The 18,799-nt window shown below is 41.2% G+C and overlaps 1 protein-coding gene across 4 annotated transcripts in view; it reads left to right on the top strand.

The window, feature by feature from the left end:
• Positions 1–18,799, top strand: part of LOC115364334 (syntaxin-binding protein 4) — a 78,981-nt gene that overhangs the window by 55,833 nt on the left and 4,349 nt on the right. For 2 of the 4 annotated variants that reach the window (XM_030058860.1, XM_030058859.1), the window contains exons 12-17: positions 5,934–6,022; positions 9,947–10,043; positions 11,682–11,809; positions 12,143–12,235; positions 12,914–13,006; positions 14,386–14,583. In XM_030058860.1, coding sequence (XP_029914720.1) covers positions 5,934–6,022; positions 9,947–10,043; positions 11,682–11,809; positions 12,143–12,235; positions 12,914–13,006; positions 14,386–14,583 — 698 coding nt within the window. The remainder of the gene's footprint in view (positions 1–5,933; positions 6,023–9,946; positions 10,044–11,681; positions 11,810–12,142; positions 12,236–12,913; positions 13,007–14,385; positions 14,584–18,799) is intronic. The other 2 variants (XM_030058861.1, XM_030058862.1) reach the window with 2 other exon arrangements.

The following is an 18,799-nucleotide window of genomic DNA, read 5'->3' as shown; positions in this document are numbered from 1 at the left end:
CTCTCTCTCTCTCTCTCTCTCTCTCTCTTTCTTTCTTTCTTTCTTTTTAAAAGCATTTAAAAGCACTTTGTGCACAAAAATAGGGCCGTATTTTTAACTTTCATTAACTATTTTCAGTAGGCTGGTTTTGTCAGCTTTCAATTCCAGCTTTGTCCTCAGAAAATTTTACCTTTTCTAGTAAAAAATTATTATAGTAATTAAGTAATATATTATATTGTGAACCATACCATACCATAAAAATAGCTATCAAAAACTATTGAATACACACCAATTTAGAGTTAAGATACTTTCAGTGATTTCTCCCAAAGGTCCTTCAAAAAAGATGCAGACTGAGTCCTGCTCAACAGAGAATGAAAAAAATAGGGGAAATTTTCTTTCTTTCTGAGGTTGGGGATTAGGTGGAAAGGAGTGGATAGGATTTAATCAAAACCATGGCGCAGCGGGGTGCCTCAGTGCATGGCAATGTAAGGGATCATGAAAATTTCTCATCTTCTCAATAGCTATTATGCCTCATGAAAGTATTTGTGGAATGGCATGTGAATGCAGGAGAAAGAATAAGAGACAGGGAATTAACAAGCAAACGAGAATAAAGTAGAATGAGAGAGTAAGGAAATATATTACAGCACAGTAATGTGGATGTCAAATCATTACCCTTTCTTCATAGAGAAGATAACAATGTATTTTTATAGCCAGTGATTAAACCTTATTCAAACCCTATTGAGAGTCTTTACTATAAGCCTAAATGTTAATAAATGATGCTAAATGATGATAAATGACGCTGTTAGTGTGAAGGTTGTTATTGACAGCATAAGTGCAACATTTTTAAAGTATGGTTCTCTTTACATTGCTTGTAGAACAAGAAAATATTAATTCTTTGAGAATTATTAATTTGATGAAATGTAAGTTAATGTACCCCTTGCCCTGTGGAGTGATATCGATGTGAGAGTGATCTAGCTATTTATGTACCTTCATTACTTGTCCGGCTAGCTGCTTAGCTAGAAAAGGGCTCCAGTCAAGGATAACATCTAACTTAGCCTCAAACTTTAACATTAACTCTTGGTTAATAACAAAAAAGAGAGTTTATAAATCTGAGACAATAATTTATCGAGAACAGAGTGAAGCCCACTGCCCTTAATGAACATGACAAAATATGCTGAGTAAAATCTATTTGACACTTCTGATGGACTTAGCTTCTGGAAGGCCTTCTTCTCCGGACTGGTCCTACTTTTTTATCCATACCTTTGTGAAGAGGGCCAGCAGGCTGCAGAAAATGGCAGGGCTTTGTTTGTTTTGAACTGAAGCATGAGGCAGAGAAGTGATGAGCATGCATGCTGTAGTCAGATGGGATGATGCACTGCATGGATCGTAATGCAAAGAAGAGCGAGCTACCAAGACGCATTAATACAGCTCAGGATCTTGTGTTCCCTAGTATGTTCCAGTGGCAAGTGTACAATCAGTTGCCACCAAAACGCAAGGCCAGATTGAGGATCAGTAGTCATCCAGTTCTAACCTGTGGTCAGGGACGGCAGAACAAATAACATCACAGCACAGAGAGAATGTGAAGGTGAATTCTACTGCTGTTAGTGGCTTTTTGAGTTCAGTGCGACCAAATGAAGTTTACAGTTCCCTGGGGATATGAGGATTACATGTAGATGGATTTATCAGTTGTATTACCTTCACATTCTCAAGGCGGTGTGGTTCCTGAGGTAGAGTGGACTAATTAGAGGATTCCTTGTTCAATCCCTGGCTTCTCCAGAAAGCATATTGAAGTGTCCTTGAGCATGACACTGAGCCCCTCCTGATGGGCAGCTTGGTACCTTGAATGGCAACCTCTGTCATCATTTGTATGTGAATGGGTTAATGTGAGGCAGATGTTAAGTAGGAGGAAGGAAACGATGGGTTTTGGCCAATGGTACCACTGTGGATGGCTGTCATGGTCTGTGTGGCTGTGATATCTGTTATCAAGAGGCGAGGAACTGAGGAGGGCTGATGTGGAAGGCTGGTCCTCTTCGGCCCTGGCCATGATATCATTGGCATTGCCGCGGACTGTTCACTCTGATATGTTTGAAGTTGAGGGATGTTCAGAGTGTGGCCAGGGTGAATTTGAGTCTCAGTAGTTTTGCCTGTCCACGGCCTGGATCTCAAGCAGGTTGGATACAGGTGTCTGGAATGGGCAGTATCCCTCAAAACAGGAGATGGGATCTTTCCTTGAAGTCGTAGCCCTGCAATGTTAGAGTTGTCAGTGAATGAAAGCCAAGAGCGCTGGAAAGTGTGGATTGCTGAGTGCAACCAAGATTACCGAAAAGGTTACTTATCAAACAAATTGCTATCTGATGGGTTAAGAAGGAGCCCCTGGTCCATGGTTAAGGTAAGCCCTTGTAGTGCAAGTCACAGGTCATGTGAAAAATGAGACAAAGGGGAAAAGAATGGATAAAGTGTGTCTAAATATTTTTTGGGTGGAAATGGGATGCATTGGAGGCATAGTTTCCAAACCTAGTTATAAAACTTTATGTAGTACACTGAAGGACTGGTCAGTATGGACAAAATCAAATAAATTGATATTGTTGACCAAATACTGGCAACTATTGCAAACTTGTCTGGCCAGGACTGGGTCTTCTCCCCCTGTGGTCCTTCTCAAGATTTCTTCCATTTTTTCCTTCTTACAGCTGAGTTTTTGGGGGAGTTTTTTCTTGCTCTCTTCAGGGGCTGTCGTCTTGTTTTTTGAAAATTTATAGGCTTGTAAAGCCTGTAAACAGGGATATCATCCATCTATCCATCTGTTTTCAGCCGCTTATCCGGATCGGGGTTGTAGTGGCAGCAGGCTAAGGAGGTCTGCCCAGACAGTCTTTTCCCTGGCCTTATCCACCAGCTCCTCATAAGGATCCCAAGGCATTCCCATGCCAGCCAGGAGACATAGTCCCCCCAACATGTCCTGGGTCTACCCCGGGGCCTCTTCCCAGGTGGACATGCCTGGAACACCTCCACTGGGAGGCGGACAGGAGACATCTTGACTAGATGCCCGAACCACCTCAACTGGCTCCTTTCAATGCAGAGGAGCAGCGGCTCTACTCTGAGCTCCTCATGGTTATCCAAGCTCCTCCCCCTATCCTCACAGTGCACCCGGCCACCCTGCGGGGGAAACCCATCTCCACTGCTTGTATCTGCGACCTCATTTTTTCGGTCACTACCCAGAGCTTGTGACTGTAGGCGAGGGTTGGTACAAAGTGGAGGAGTTCAAGTATCTTGGGGTCTTGTAAACAGTGATATTGGGCGATATTGTTATTGTACAAAATCAGGAAAATCAGAACATACCTTTCTGAACATGCAGCACAACTCCTGGTACAGGCGTGTGTGATTTCATGCCTTGTATACTGCAACTCCTTACTGGCAGAGTTCCCAGCCTGCATGCTCAAGCCCCTGCAGATGATCCAGAACGCGATGGTGCATCTGGTATACAACCAGCTGAAAACTGCACATCACTCCACTGTTAATATCCCTTCACTGGCTCCCAGTTGCTGCTCTCATCAGATTCAAGTCCTTGACACTCAAAGCAGCAACCAAAAATGCTCACCTACCTGGATTCCCTCTTTCAGGCCCTAAATCACTAGCTAGACTCTTCTCTTCTGTGGTTCCTCGGTGGAATGAGCTACCAAAACCAAACACCATTCGCTCCGCAGAGTCCCTTTCAATCTTTAAAAGATGGCTTAAAACCCAGCTCTTTAGGGAACACCTTCTCACCTAATGGATTGTGTAATCTCCCATATAATAAGAAAAAAAAATCTGCTTCTATGCTTTCTTCCTTCCTCTATGCACTTTATGCACTCTATACATTACGTCCTTGCACTGCCTTGAAGCACTGCCTTGTAGCTCCTCTGTCCTTTAGGCCAGAACCAGAGCTTTATGGCACTTGATGTAATTGTTCTCTCTCTTGTGGTGTAAAAAAATCTCATATGTACGTCACTTTGGATAAAAGCTTCTGCCGAAGGTGAATTGCAATTGTAATATTGTGACGATATTTTTGTGCATGACTGTTGATGCTTTTATAAGATTAGTAAGCACACCAAAGATTTTTGATCAATAATTCTTTTTGGATTTGGTGACCAAGAAGATACAGACAAGTATAATAAGCTGAGAGTATTGCATTGCTTCACTCAAATGCACCTTTTAAAATCAGGAAAAAACAACGCTTAAGCTTTACCACAATATTAAGATATCCAAACATCCCAACTGATATTTAGCCTCACATCACAATATGAGGCTGCAGCTACTATGCTACGGTAAGGGTCACCCATGGGCCCAGCTCAAGGCCACCTGACATCCTGTCACAATCCTGTTGGCCTGGATTACCCTAGCCAAGGTTATTTCCCAGGTGCTGTGACCACTTAGCTCCCCTCCAGGCTCTTATTGGCTAAGCCAGTTGCTAGCCGTGACAGATGTCAGCATTTCGGGTTTGTGGTAAGCTGAGCAGAGTCACATAGACTGGGCGGATATTCCTCATATTACCAAACAACAACTTTTATTCACATAATGATCATTTTTAAGTAATGTGAATATATGAAGGTTACAAGAACTATAGCCTTGTTAATTTATTGACAGCTACAGTAAATTGGTGCCATATATCATGAATTGGCTGTTTGTCCTCTTCATGATTAGTACCTGTGCATTTATTTATCTGTGTTCTACAGTATCATGGCTTTATACATAGGAGACTGGATTGACCTATTTGACAATCTGACCTTCCCCTTTCACTCTTGTATCCTATGCAGCCAGCCTCAGCTCACCTTTTACATTTCTCAGTGTCTGGCAGCTCTTTCCTGGGACAAATCCTCTGATACACGAAAGGTGATGCATTTTACATTTCCAATGTGTTTGGAAGAAACAGAAACAGAAGGAGAAGAGCTGGGTAGTTTGCATGCACACCAACATCCACCATGGCTGAACAGACAAAGAAAAGAGCGCCACCTATGGAAAGTCAAATGTCATCAACAGTAAACCCAAGGAAAGCATTATCGCCACCCACACAGTTTGTTTGCCAGGTTATCTCCAGGAAGTGTAAAGGAGAAATACCAAAACAATGACAGCTGCAACAAGAGTCTGTGTTTTTTGAAATGCTGGAAGTCTGCTTATACCCCGAAGAAAAGTGGAAACGCACTTTGTACTGTATTTTTAGCATCTTTCTAATACTACTTGACAGTTGGATGGAAACAGCTCATGACGTCGACTATAGTAGCTTGTGTGTAACCAGGGTTTAGTGCTACTGTTGTTGTCACGACAGCAGGTCTGTCAATCATCACCAGAGTCGTGGATGGGGAGACAGAGGGGCGGAGGGGTGGATATAAATCCTCTGGGTGGGAGATAGTCACTGCAATCAGCTCATATCCCTAGCAACAGGGAGGAGGCGGTACGCACGCACACACACACACACACACACACACACACACACACACACACAGGAAAGGCTGTTATACCCAAAGCAAGCGTACACACAAATCTAGGACAGACAAACTCATCAAATTAATATTAGTCGTTGGCTGTCTGCCTCTCTCTTTCCCTGTTTTCCTTCAGTCTCATCTATATAATCGTCCACCTTCCCTCAACTCCTCTCTTTTTAATCATCTGATTCTCACTCTGCTCCCACCCCCACTCGTCACCCCCACCATCACCACCAAATCCATCTCCACACCAGATAGGAGGGAATATCTGCCTATCTGCTCTGATATTAGAGATTATTCAATGCTATCTCTCCTCCTGTTGCCCCTCTAGGTGTGCAGCGGCATTTCATTCTTCCTTTTTTTGTTGTTTTAATGACTGAACTGTGCATCTCTATGCATGTGCTGCTTTCTGTCTTCATTATGTACTCAAAAATATATGAACTAGTTAAGGTTTATACATCAGTTTATATATCAGTTGTTTTTCTCCTCTCCTCCTTCCAGGCTCAACCAGCCAGCGATCTCCGTCAGGAGCCAAACCCAAGATAACACTGGACCCCTACATCCGCCTCAAATCAGACAAGTTGGACCTTGTGAGTCATTTTATTTCAGAGCCACACTGCTGTGGTATATCTCATGGCACTTCTAAGCACTTTCGATCATCAGGGTCAGTTAATTCAAACTATGGAGCAGAACCCATTTAGTTTTTGTTGATGTTGTTTTGTCTAGTTGAGAGCAATGCCATTTGAAAGTGGGTGGCACAAAATAACTTTGGTACTCTTTTCATCCAAAACAGTTCTTTTTGAACCACAATAGTGGACTCAGTCTGAGTCCACCATTGTGGTTCCATTTTTTTCATTTTTGTTTGTTTGTTTTTGATAATTTGGGCCTTGGTTCTGACAAGCCCAGCGTTCACCAACTCCTCAGCAATTTTGAGATACCATTTATTTTCTCCAGTACTTCCTTCCATCTTCTCCTGGAACTGTCCAAAGCAATGAAGCAGTAGTTTTGTTTCTTCAGCAGACCAAGGCTTGCTCTTTGATTTCTCTGTCTTTTCTGGTTCTGAACCAGTTTATTTTTGGTCTAAAACCTCAGAACAGATAAAAATTTGATTTGTGAACCAGTACCTAACCACTTACTTGGTCAAAAAGGACTGAGTTTTGTGAAAACATGAAACTAAGACCTCTTTTAAGAAAGCTGCAATTGGGTCCTGCTAATCACCCAAGAGCACACCAAAGTGCTCAAACATTTACCCAATACTACCCAAAAGTGCCCTACTAATTGTCCAACAGTGTCCAAAACTACCCCATAGTGGTACTTGAATGTGCTGGTTTTAACATGACAACGCTGAGGGCAAAATGTTGGCTTTTCCGGGCAGTAAACCCAGTGATGGAGCAAAATCTCAGGCTGGGGCGGGGTTTGGACACAAAAAAAGAATGGCTGATGGGTTCAGGATGGGCTTGGTTACTATGCTTCCGTCTTGGGTCAGGTTCGGACAAAAATATGTGGCCCAATCCGCACTCTACTCACAGGTAGCAGTGACTTCTCAGTACTACCACAGCGTTCCGTTGTTAAAATAAATATTTTTGGCAGGGCTCTTCTGCTTGAATCATTCCTTCCCAAACCACATGAGGCAGGTTTCACTGCAGGTTTTACAGACTGTTGAATAAAATCTCCCCACGCTACACTGAATTGATTTCCATGGTCTGACGTCTGATAGAAGAACAACTTCTCAAGTTGTATCCACAGCTGTAGCACTCCCCGCCCCCAAGCGCTTTCTCCATCTAATTATTGATCTCTCACGCAGTCTCTCGCTGATTTGCTTTATCGCACTTGTGCACTCCGTTTATATATTATTTTTACCATATCAGCACTTTCTCTCACTGTGCGCACCCCCGCCTCCCCCACCCCCGATGTCTCTGCTTTCCGCTGATGGTCTGTTTTTCTTCTACCTCATTTGCTTGCTTTCTCTCTCTCTGCCCGGCCATGTGTCTGTGCAGTTCTGTGGCAGCGGTTTTAATTTTGTGCGAATCCTGCTCAGCCGTAGGTTGTCCCTAATCTACCAATTCATTAATGGGATTGAAAGAGAGAGTCTAAATGTTGAACACAGACACAACTCAGTCTTGATCTGTTGGCTCCGGTGCAAGTACACCAGAGAGATGGATTATGGATATTTTTAACTTGAAGAGATATTGTAATAGCTGAAGAAATATTACAAAGGACAAAAAATGAAATGAAGAATGGAGAGAGAAATGAACAATTATGTTTAACACACTTACAGTGCTTCCTCAATATAGTGATTTGCTCACTAACATGGACAGAGAACGTGTTTGGAGCTATATACATACTACTGTATGTCTGTTGCTGTTCAAGGCTTAGACAGCAGATGGCTGTGATTGGGACTGACGGTTTGTGTGTGCTTACTGTGTAAAGATCAGCTACCCTACAAAGCCTGTAACTGGTTCAAGGAAAAAACTTAACTGAGGTATTCATGCACCCTTTTATGATAGATTTTTGTTTCATTTTTGGTGGTGAAATTAGTTTTTAATCCAATTTGAGATAGCATTAGAAAGGTCTTTGAAGGTCTTAAATTTGGCTCTGTGAAACCCCCAAACCTCCAAAATTGTTACAGCAACAAAAATGACAATGTATATAGTTATGTGTATAAGGCTGAGTGTTAATGGCAGAACAGAATTGTCCCATATGCACAGTGATGTCTTTGTAATGAGATGCAAAACTCAGTTACAATCACATAACATGAGTTATTTAACCTCTAACACTTTGTGCTCTCAGCACGAAAAAATGCTAAGCTCAGTGGACAGCATGTAACAGCGCTCTCCTTTGCATCAATCAAAATGTGTAAAGATAAACTAGAGCAGGGGAGAGGAAACAACTGCTTCAAGTACTATGTGTCCAAGATTTGGTGATATAGTAAGATCCAGATAATCTTTTGCAAAAATGACTTTGAAATATCCCAAACATCATTACCCTGTAAAATACATTTAACTATCCTCACACAGACCCATTAAGCAGTTCTTGGTAACCCCTTGTCAATGAAAGCGCGCCAAAAATATGCTATTAAGCCCATAAGCCAAGTATTATCTTGCCCTCTTTATGATCATTACCAATATCCTTTCACAGAATTACAGAGATTAAACCTCCATAAAGAGGATCTGCTGAATCTAGAAAATGATACCCTGCTGATTCTGTTTAGTCTGCAGTTGGAAACAAGGCTCCAAATTAGGCAGCCACAAGCTGGTATTTGTTAATCTTACAAATGTGTGTGTAATGCATATAATTTTTGCCCACATCAGTACCTCACTGTGGTTCATGAATAATGCTTGTGCACACAGATTCAGTTTAATCTGCACACTCTGCTAAGAAGTGTTTAAGTTAGCTCACCCAGCATGCAGCAGTCTCTGTTGTCTGGACAGAGTACCGTATTCATCCCATTCCTCCTCCTCTCATTGTTACTGAGCACTGGATTCTGGCTGGATGCTCCAAATGACTTTCGCCAGCAAACACTCTTAAAAATAACTGCCTTAATATGTAATAGCTATGGGTGAACTTAAATATCATATTTTTCAAAATGGGTTAACAGTCCCCTTAACAATAGTCTTGAAATGAGTGACAGAAATTATATTTAGTTGGATTTATAAATACAGATTCCCACAGCAGTACATAGACCTAATTCAGTGTATATGAATGCGATCTTAGAATTCAGTGATAGTCAAACATCAGTTTTTGAGTTAAAATTATGACAGTTTTAATACACTTTATCCAAGAAGACTGGACCTTTACAGTTGTCCCTCGCTATAACGCGGTTCACCTTTCGCGGTCTTGCAGTTTCGCGGATTTTTTTAGTGCAATTTTGCATGTTTTTTTTTTTTTTTTCAGCGCATTGTGTTCTGTGTCCTGATTGGCTAAGGGACTGTAGACCATTGTCAATCAGCCTCCTCCGTGCCGTGTCTCCTGTACAGTACAGAATGCGTTCATTCTATAATACTGGACTTATTTTTCTACGAAGGTTTGAACTTTGAGAGTTTAAACAAGAGAGAAAATTGAGAAAATGATAATGCCTGTCTGAGAAAAGTGTATAAAGTGTGTAGTGAGGGGTTTTACAGCCTTAAAACATCTAGAATAATTGTAAAAAATAAAGCTGACTACTTCGCGGATTTCGCCTATTGCGGGTTATTTTTAGAACGTAACTCCCGCGATAAACGAGGGACCACTGTATTTCAGATATTGCCTATACATACTTCAATGTACTGTGGGCTCAATTTTTTAATTCTTAGAAAAAAAAAATGCACCTAACAGTTTTTCTCATCAATTAGATACTGCCCACGCTAATTGAAAACAGGTACAACTTGGAGAAAATGATTTTTACTGCACTATAATGCACTTTGATAGACAGCCTAATGATGGGTTTGAATTTTTATTCTTGAAAAACACAGCTTTGTTAAAGTAATAGCAAACTAAAATTTGTTCCTCTCTCTATCTCTCTCTTTCTCCTCCAGGCATTGTCCTTCCTTGGTTTGGACGTCACAGAGGAGAAGAGGAGGAAGTTAAAACAGAGTCTGCCCACAGACCCACAAGGCACTGTGGCCTATGGAGGTGGGACACACATACAGACACACACACACACACACACACACACACACACACACACACACACACACACAAGCTATACACAGTTCCAGTTGTGTCAACACCAAGGTGAAAGATGGAGTTTGAAGTGCTGTCAAGTCAGAGCTCCATGTGACTGCCGTATGGGAGCTACTTGTTGTGTCACTTGTGCACTGTGTCACATTTGGTCTCCACGAGCCATCGCTGTGCCTGCTTGTCGCCAGGCAGACTCAAAGTGCAGCGTTTTCATGACTGCATGCCACAGTGCTTTGCATGCAAAACCTTCATCTTCAAATTTTAATGTCTGACTGCAGGTGTAAGCAAACAATTCCACAAAAGTGAAAATATACAATTAAAATGTGCTAAAATTTTGGTAAATTATCATGAACAATTAATCTTCTATTGACTCTTGAGACAGTTTTTTTTCTGTTCTGTTCTTTTCTTTTCTTATTTCTTAATTTTTCGCCTGGCCATTGTTCTAAAATCCCAATCAACTGGAGACACCCTTGATAAGTCACGCCTCTTAATACTAATTTGAAAAAAAATTAAAATCTATCTTTACACAAGCCAGTTCATGCTTTCAAAAATGAAAATGTTAGACTTGAGATTTTTTTTGGTCTTGCATATAATGGAATTATTGACAGACACAATAATGCAGTGGAGATTGTTCAAACTTTCTCATTGGGAGTTAAAATACTGTTCAAACCACTGATGAATTGTTAATGATCAGTTTATACCAGCTGACGTTGATTTGAATGTCATTCACCAAATGACGGCTTCTTCTTGTTTGGAGCGAATTTCAGCACACACTGTGTATGAAATTGTGAGATCTTATATTTAACATCTTTCAAGTGACTTTGATATAGTAATTATTAGACTGCTTAAAGCGGCCATGACTCCTCTAATATATTCCATCTTAAATAGCAAATGTAAAGGTTATTATCTGTGCTTGTTTGTTTGTTGATAAGAATAAGTATCAACAAGAAGCTTATAATATCAGACAACAACCAGTACATATTTAATACACAATATTGAAATATGTGGAAATAGAATTTTTAAATATTAAAATATCATCTTCAGTGACATAGAGAGAGAGATTAGATTAGTTTAGATTAGATTTGATGCCTGGATTATCCAAGACACTTACTTGATTTCTTTCAAAAACATGGTGATAAAGGTGTTGAGCAAACTGCCATGAAATATCATGAAAATTAGCAGGAAAATAAAAAAACATTAAAAAAGAAAGAAAGAAAGGGAGTGAGAGAGTGAGAGAGAGAGAGAGAGAGAGAGAGAGAGAGAGAGAGAGAGAAAGTTACCAGACCAGAAAGTTAGAAAAACAAACAAACAAACAAACAAGAAAACTATTTGCAATTACTATAAATAAATATATTTTAAAATATTACAAGAAAATTACCAGAAAGTATCTAAGAGGGATGTGGGTGATTGGAGCAATGGCCCAACATGCCAATGCCTTTGAATAATAACCTTGATTTTTTTTCAAAACCTTTAGTGTATTTTGTAGTAAAAATGCTCCAATTGTATCTTTTCTATCTTCATCCCTAAGGTGGAATTTTTTTTTTTTTTTTTTTTTTTTTTAAAAACATGCCTGTTTTTTTTTTTTACCAGACTTTGTGGAGGCAACCCGCAGCATTTTCCAGGAGAACTTAGAGGAGGCGGGCTTAGCGTCAGGCCCCTTCATGTTCTCCTACCTCGAAGCAGCCAGCCTGATGGACACCTCTGCCTTCCACTCCCCTGTGAGTAACACTCACTAGACTTTTGTGAGTGTAAAGCTTCCAGAGTGCAGGAGGATTTAAACTACACAGTTTCTTAAAATGGAATAGAGCTTTGAAAAACACCTATATTTACATGTGTATGTGTATAAACAGTGACTCACACACACACACACACAAACAAATACATATACATATACACCAGAGAAATGCCTGTGCAGTCTGGTATGTCTTTTCATTATAAGTATGCAGTCTTTGTGTTTGTGTGTGCATTCTTTAGTTTAAATGATATTGATGTCTGTGAAATAGTTTGAGAGCCAGTGAATAGTGTGTTGACAATAGTGTGTGTGTCTGCAGACATATGAATCAGAATGCAGCTACAGCAGTGAAGAGATGGAGCAGTTTCAGACAGAGGTGAAGCAGCTGCAAACCCAGATGAAGCAGCTCAAGGTGAACATGCACACAGGAAAAACTTACTCAGCTTTTGTGTAAACTATAAAAATGATGGGGAGGGAAGCTGCCGCTACGTGCAAAAATTGATCACAACCATAGAATGTGCACCTTGTACAGCTTTTTTTTATAGCATGTACAGACACAGAGAACACAAAGAAGGATTCAATGTGTATGCAGACACTTACTCAGGTAGTCATGGCTCTGCTGCTTTCTATTGCTGCCTGAAGAGAGTGCTCTGCATGAATCCTTAACCTTTTGAAATCTGAGCAAATTTGCTTGATTTCTTTCAAAAACATCAGGACAAAGGTGAAGATAATCCACTCATACTGTTAAATAAACAAAGTTTGAATTTATCCCTTTAAGAGGATTGTTACAGGAGTAGTTTTACCTGTACTTAAATAAAATACCAGTGAAGTAATACTTTTGTTAGATTAGGAATTTGTAGTACTCTTTGCAGCACTACAAAAAATACAAACACTGCTACATTTTGGGATATGTCCTGCAAGTCACTTTAGCAATTAGTGTAGTGTTGTAGAAACGCTGTAGAAACTTAGGCTACTTTGGCTGCTAAAAGTAAGCTGGCAAGTGACGCTGTGCATTGCCAGCCCACTATGTTTTACTGAAATACAGTGAGTTTGTTGCCCTGCTGATACATCCATAATAAAATCCTCCCAGCCTTCATCTGCTCCCTCTGTGTGGCAGGTGATGCTGAAGGACACAGAGCACAGCAAGAAAACCCTGGAGGAGGAGCTGCAGAAGACCTCTGAGGTGAGGGCTGTGGGACAGGAGCAGCTGGGTGCCCGAGTCACACTCGTGCACCATGGTTGTGTAGATAAATATGTGTGTTTCCCTAACCAACCCAAACAAGTCTGAAAAACTCCTATTTTAAACCTTTTCTACTACCAGAGAACTCTGGGACCGCACAAGGCCAAATCCCCACCAACCCCACAAAACCAAAGAGATTAAAAAAAAAAAAAAAAAAATACACAAAATGTGTGGATGTTTGTTTTTAATCTCTTTGCCCTCCAAATAAAGGCATTTTATATTTAACTTGCTGTTGTGCCCAGACCTGGATCAGTGGCAGCTGGTGACTCCAAAATTGGAGAGGATACATGGACAACAAGCCCATTCAGCAGGAGATTTTTACACCTTAGCTACTCATCCCTGCTTTCCTAGCTTCATTGAAAAATAAAGCAATAAAATATCGGCTACGAGATCTCTTGAAACAACATAATATTTTATTTAAACCAGTCCATTGCATCAAACACATGGATCAACACATGTCAGTTTATTTCCCTTTTTGCATTATTTTACTCCCTGCCCACATATGAATGCAATAATGACTAAAAATTTGCCAATAGTGCTTATTTTTTTAGTCACTAGTTGAAGTTGTAATTTTCATTACAATAGCAATGTCATAATAATTTTATAATGGCTACTAGGTAGTAGTGACAAATTTAGTTTTTACAATTACTTATATTACATCAACTGAACGATTTCATTTTTTCCTTTTTCCTTTTCTAATTTGCACTAGTTACAAGTAACAATCAGTATAGTATTTTGATGACTTATTTTTTATTCTAGTCTCTGGGGATCACTGCTGAGGTTTTGTGATGTTCAGTTTTCAGCAGTGGATTTCTATCTCTATGGGGATAGAAAATATTTTTATCAATGGGCACTGAAACTGGAATAGTTTAATTTCGGACACGTTTCATTCAATACCAAACTGTGTTTATTAAATATTCAAAGAGATCCAGAAATCGTGGAACAAGTCAGTCTAGAATGTGATGACTATTATTTCAAACAATTCAGATGCATCTTTATTGGCATGTCTGCAGACTGGCTGAGAGACACTGTTTTAAAAGATCTCCCACACACCATCTTATTCATTCATCTTTATTCAACAACATTTTGACGAAGTTCTCAGGACCAAAACTTTGTGAATGACTTTTATTGTAAGTAAATAAGACAATGTGCATAAGTCTATGTACTGGTAGTTTGCAGCCTTTGGTCTTCTCTCAATCACTTACCTGTCTCCAAAACCCACAAAACATGAGTTATAGGCCTATGAAATTATTTTGTATTTCATGACTAGCTTTATATTAATATTCACTCTGGCATTTCTTGTTGGGTCTTTTCCTTCCCAGAAAGCATGTCTGACTGTGGAGGAGAACAACCGTCTGAAAAGTCGTCTGCAGGCGGCGGAGGCTGAGGTGGTGCAAAGGCAAGCCAACAGTGCAGAGCAGGACTACGAGGAAGTCATCCAGCTGCTGGAGGCTGAGATCAAGGACCTGAAGAACCAGCTGGCTGGCAAGAGGCAACCACGCGGCCTGGAGGCCACCAAGGTTCGTACCCTAGGATATTAAGAATGCAAGAAAAATTGTGACAGATTTTAAGGCTACACTATATTGACAAAAGTAAAAAAAGGGCCACAGCTCTTAATCACTGACCTCAGGTGTTTCATTCAGTCCCATTGCCACAGGTGTATAACCTCCAGCAGCTAGCCATGCAGTCTGCCTTTACCAACATTAGTGAAAGAACGTCTCGTTCTAAAGAGCTCACTGAGTTCCAGCGTGCTGCTGGAATAGTAATGTGATAGGAAGCCACCGCTGCAACAAGTCAGCTGGTGAAGTTTCTTCACTCCTAGATATTCCACCATCAGCTGGAAGTGGGATTATTGCAAAGTGGAAGTGTTTAGGAACCACAGCAACTCAGCCACCAGGTGGCAGCACCACATAAAGTTACAGAGCGGGTTGCCGAGCGCTGAGGCTCATAGTGCGTAAAAGTGGCCAACGCTCTGCTGACTCAGTAACTGCAGAGCTCCAAACCTCCTCTGGCATCAACATCAGCACAGAAACTGAGTGCTGGGAGCTTCATGGCATGGGTTTCCATGGCCAAGCGGCTGCATGCAAGCCTCACATCACCGGACATCATCAGATGGAGCGGTGTAAAGCACGCCGCCACTGGACTTGACTGGAGGAGGGATAACACTATGGGCTGGTTTTTCTGGGCCTCAGTTCCAGTGAAGGGAAATCTTAATGCTTCAGCTCACTGAGACATTTTGGACAATTCTCTGCTTCCAGCTTTATGGGACCAGTTTGGGGAAGGCCCTTCTCTGTCCCAGCATGACTGAGCCCCAGTGCACAAAGCAGCTCCATAAAGGCATGGCTGGCTGAGTTTGGTGTGGAAGAACTTGACTGGCCCGCACAGAACCCTGACCTCAACCCCATCCAACACCTTTGGGATGAACAGAGATTGTGAGCCGGGCCCTCTGGTCCAACATCAGTGTCTGACCTCACTAATGCTCTTCTGGATGAACGGACAGAAACTCCCACAGACACTCCAACATCTGGTAGAAAGCCTTCCCAGAGGAGTGGAAGCTGTTCTGCTGCAAAGAGGGACCAACTCCATATTGATGCCTATGGATTTAGAATGGGAGGTCAGAAAAGCTCCTGTAGGTGGAATGTGGAGGTGGTCCAATATTTTGTCCATATAGTGTATCTCAGAAAGAGTTTTTGCCTTTCTCGATATAAATCAGTGGACAGAAACAGGAAAAATGGCACAAAGAGAAGATCTGTAAGGGTAGGCAACTATCTTTTCTGTCTGCCCACACCAAATAGGTGCTCTATTCCAGAATTCACTAGCCATTTCTGCTCTTTTATCAGCCAAATTGATTTTTTGGAAAGAAATAAAGTTTACTAACCTGCATGGAGCAGGATGGTTTGGATGTTTTCAATTCTGCTACTCCACTGTGGGTGAGTGAGCACAGTCAAGCTTTGTTCAAACTCACAGAGCCTTATTTTAAATTCTAGCAGACATGCCAACATTTCCAAAGATACCAAATATATCCTGTTAAATTACATGGAAATGTGTATCGAATGATGCACAAGACATCTAGATATTTTATATTTGATGTCATGGCATCTTGGGTTTGAAAATTTCACTCAACAGAAACAGCTGTTTCCTCATAACTCTCACATTTGAATTCAAAAGTAGATCCGATATATAGTGCAGGAAACTTCCATAACCTTGCACCAGGAAGAAATGACCTGGTAATACTTTCACAAATAACATAATTACAGTAAAAATGGGTAGTGGGACTTGTTTTTTATTGTGGCATTATCCTCGTTGTTGGTGTTGGTTTATGTGCTAAAAGTGGTATTCTGGGAACTGTTTTGCTATGGATGTGAACAGAGAGACACAAATCCAGTATTATGGATTTTATGAATTTGGATTAGCAGCCCAGGGGAGCACAGGGTAATGGGGGTATTTCATAACCATGTGGACTCATACAACCCTATGGTCGCTATACAACCCAACACTATTCCAAAGTTCAATTTTGCTTTAAAGGGAAAATTAGGGGAACACTGGAGTTCAAGGGGTTAAAAAGTGTCAGAGGAGCCAAAAGACAAGATTGTTGTGATGTTGCCAGGCCGCCCCACATGTGTGCAACCTTTGTGGAGCAGCCATATGACGATGTCGTACATGGGAACTCGTGTTTCTTCACGCTTCAGAAGGTGATACAGAACCACTGCTAGTGGAGACATGCTTTGAACGCCCCGGGCCTGCGTCGCACCCGATGAAAAAACAGAGGTTAGCTTGTACCTCCTGGTTGGGAAAGATATGCACAGCGAGATAAGGAGGATCACTTGTTCTAAAAGCCACAACAGATTTTGCCAAAGGACATGTTTGTGGCAAAAAATGAAGCAGCAGGTTGGTCTCAGGCTTCACATTGTGAGCAGGCTTGCTGGTGGAACAATTCCTCACACATTACCCTCCAGTGTGACTGTCTGTGGTTGGTCTAAAACATCACCTGAGTAGTTGTATTGCTATGTGGAAAGGCAGTTCCATTGCCTTTGGTTCCATCTTGCATACTAAACACTTCTACAAAGGTTCGGAGACTCGGCTTGCTGAGCTTGTTAGAAAATAAAAGCACTTTTATGATGATCAAACAGCCTCTAAATCCTCATATTCCCTCAGCCGCCTCTGATATTCTTTCACAGCAGCCGTTGTTGTTGCTGTTGTTGCTATCTGGGCTTTTTTTCCACTGCTCTTTCCAGTTTTCCGGGGGTTAAGGTTACTTCTTTAATCTTGAAGCAGCCGCACTGGCATGTAATGTAAACAAATGAACAGTATACAGCCACGGCAAGGACACACACATTTGTATGTATCAATTGGACTTCTGTTTTGAGCAAATTTTCCTCAACTGTAAATGTGCCACTACAGTGTTTCTGCATGTTTAGCTTAATATTTGCTTTGTGTTTCTGGTTATCGTTTCCCAAAGCAAGCAGTCATATTTTAGAACTCTGATTGTACCTTTTATCCAGCCATTGGTTTCCATTTATTCCACTGTGATATGAAAATGAACTTTCAGAGACTTCCAACTTTCTTCACACCAGTATTTCATCACCGTAATAAAGTCGTCCACATTAGTTTTCCTAAAAGCAGCAGCACTGTTGGGTTTTGGTGACTTGAAATTGGACAGAATGATATGGTCCCTCCAACCAGAGAGTAGTCCCCCGGGGAAATGTTTGCTTTATGCAGAAAATGATCAGTTCTGTGGATTATGAATGGTGACAACTTGGTTAGCCACAGAAGCAGAGCATTATAGGGTGGATGAGCCAAAAATTCTAATTTGATTTTAATTATTTGTTGAGAAATCTTTAGTACCCCTGCATGATTTGTTGCGGGTAAATTTTAGTAAACAGGTCAAACATTCAAAATCACTGGGATGGCCCTTGAAGGAGCCAGTGGAGAAGAACCAAGGCTCCCTCTGAACACAGCTGACCTCCTGTCTACAGCACCGAATGCCCTTGTTTTCCAGATGAGGTGGGACTTCGCATGTTATGCGGGTTTTTTATTGTGAACAAATTTGGGAATCACCAGTGCAGAAATTGATGTAATTGCAGTGGGAGAGCCCATCAAGTCCAGCAGTCTCAAACTCATGAGCTGGAAACAGCCTGCACAGACTGCTGTGACCACACTCTCCTATTCTGGAGGCAGTGAACTGCTGTGGGACGATGTGCCTGGACCTGGGTTCCACAGGAATCTGAGCTGTATGCACCCTTTAAACATTTATAGGACACCTGTGTACCGCATTATACATACTAGGTCAACTTAGGTGTCTGTATTTTGGACGACATGACAGCTAACAGGGCTTATTCCATTCCTCGTACTCTGCCTCAACTGTGGATTTTCTCCTCAGGAGGTAAATCCCTGGGCTGCCGGCCTTGCAGCCACATTCTCCACAGTAAGACAGGACAGCATCCCATGATGCAAGGCAAACAAAACCAAACTGAAATGGCCACTAGGATGGATGGATTTACCACCTTGATGACAGTCAACACTGGTCATGATTTGGAATAAAACTCATGTCATAAAGACATGCTATGTGCTTTTCCAGGCATTACACCCAAAGATCATTGTTTAAATCCTTTGTAGTGCACAGAAAAATAATAATCCATCATAAGAAGCTCAGATTTGTACAGTCAGATCTGTAAACCTGCCTGCTGAAGGTTGTCCATGTAGCAAAACAAACTGTGATTTTTATGGTTTGACTGA

This window comes from Myripristis murdjan, chromosome 8 (genome assembly GCF_902150065.1).
Source record: "Myripristis murdjan chromosome 8, fMyrMur1.1, whole genome shotgun sequence".
In the NCBI taxonomy this organism is placed as follows: Eukaryota; Metazoa; Chordata; class Actinopteri; order Holocentriformes; family Holocentridae; genus Myripristis; species Myripristis murdjan.
This window is presented reverse-complemented; position numbering and strand designations above follow the sequence as displayed.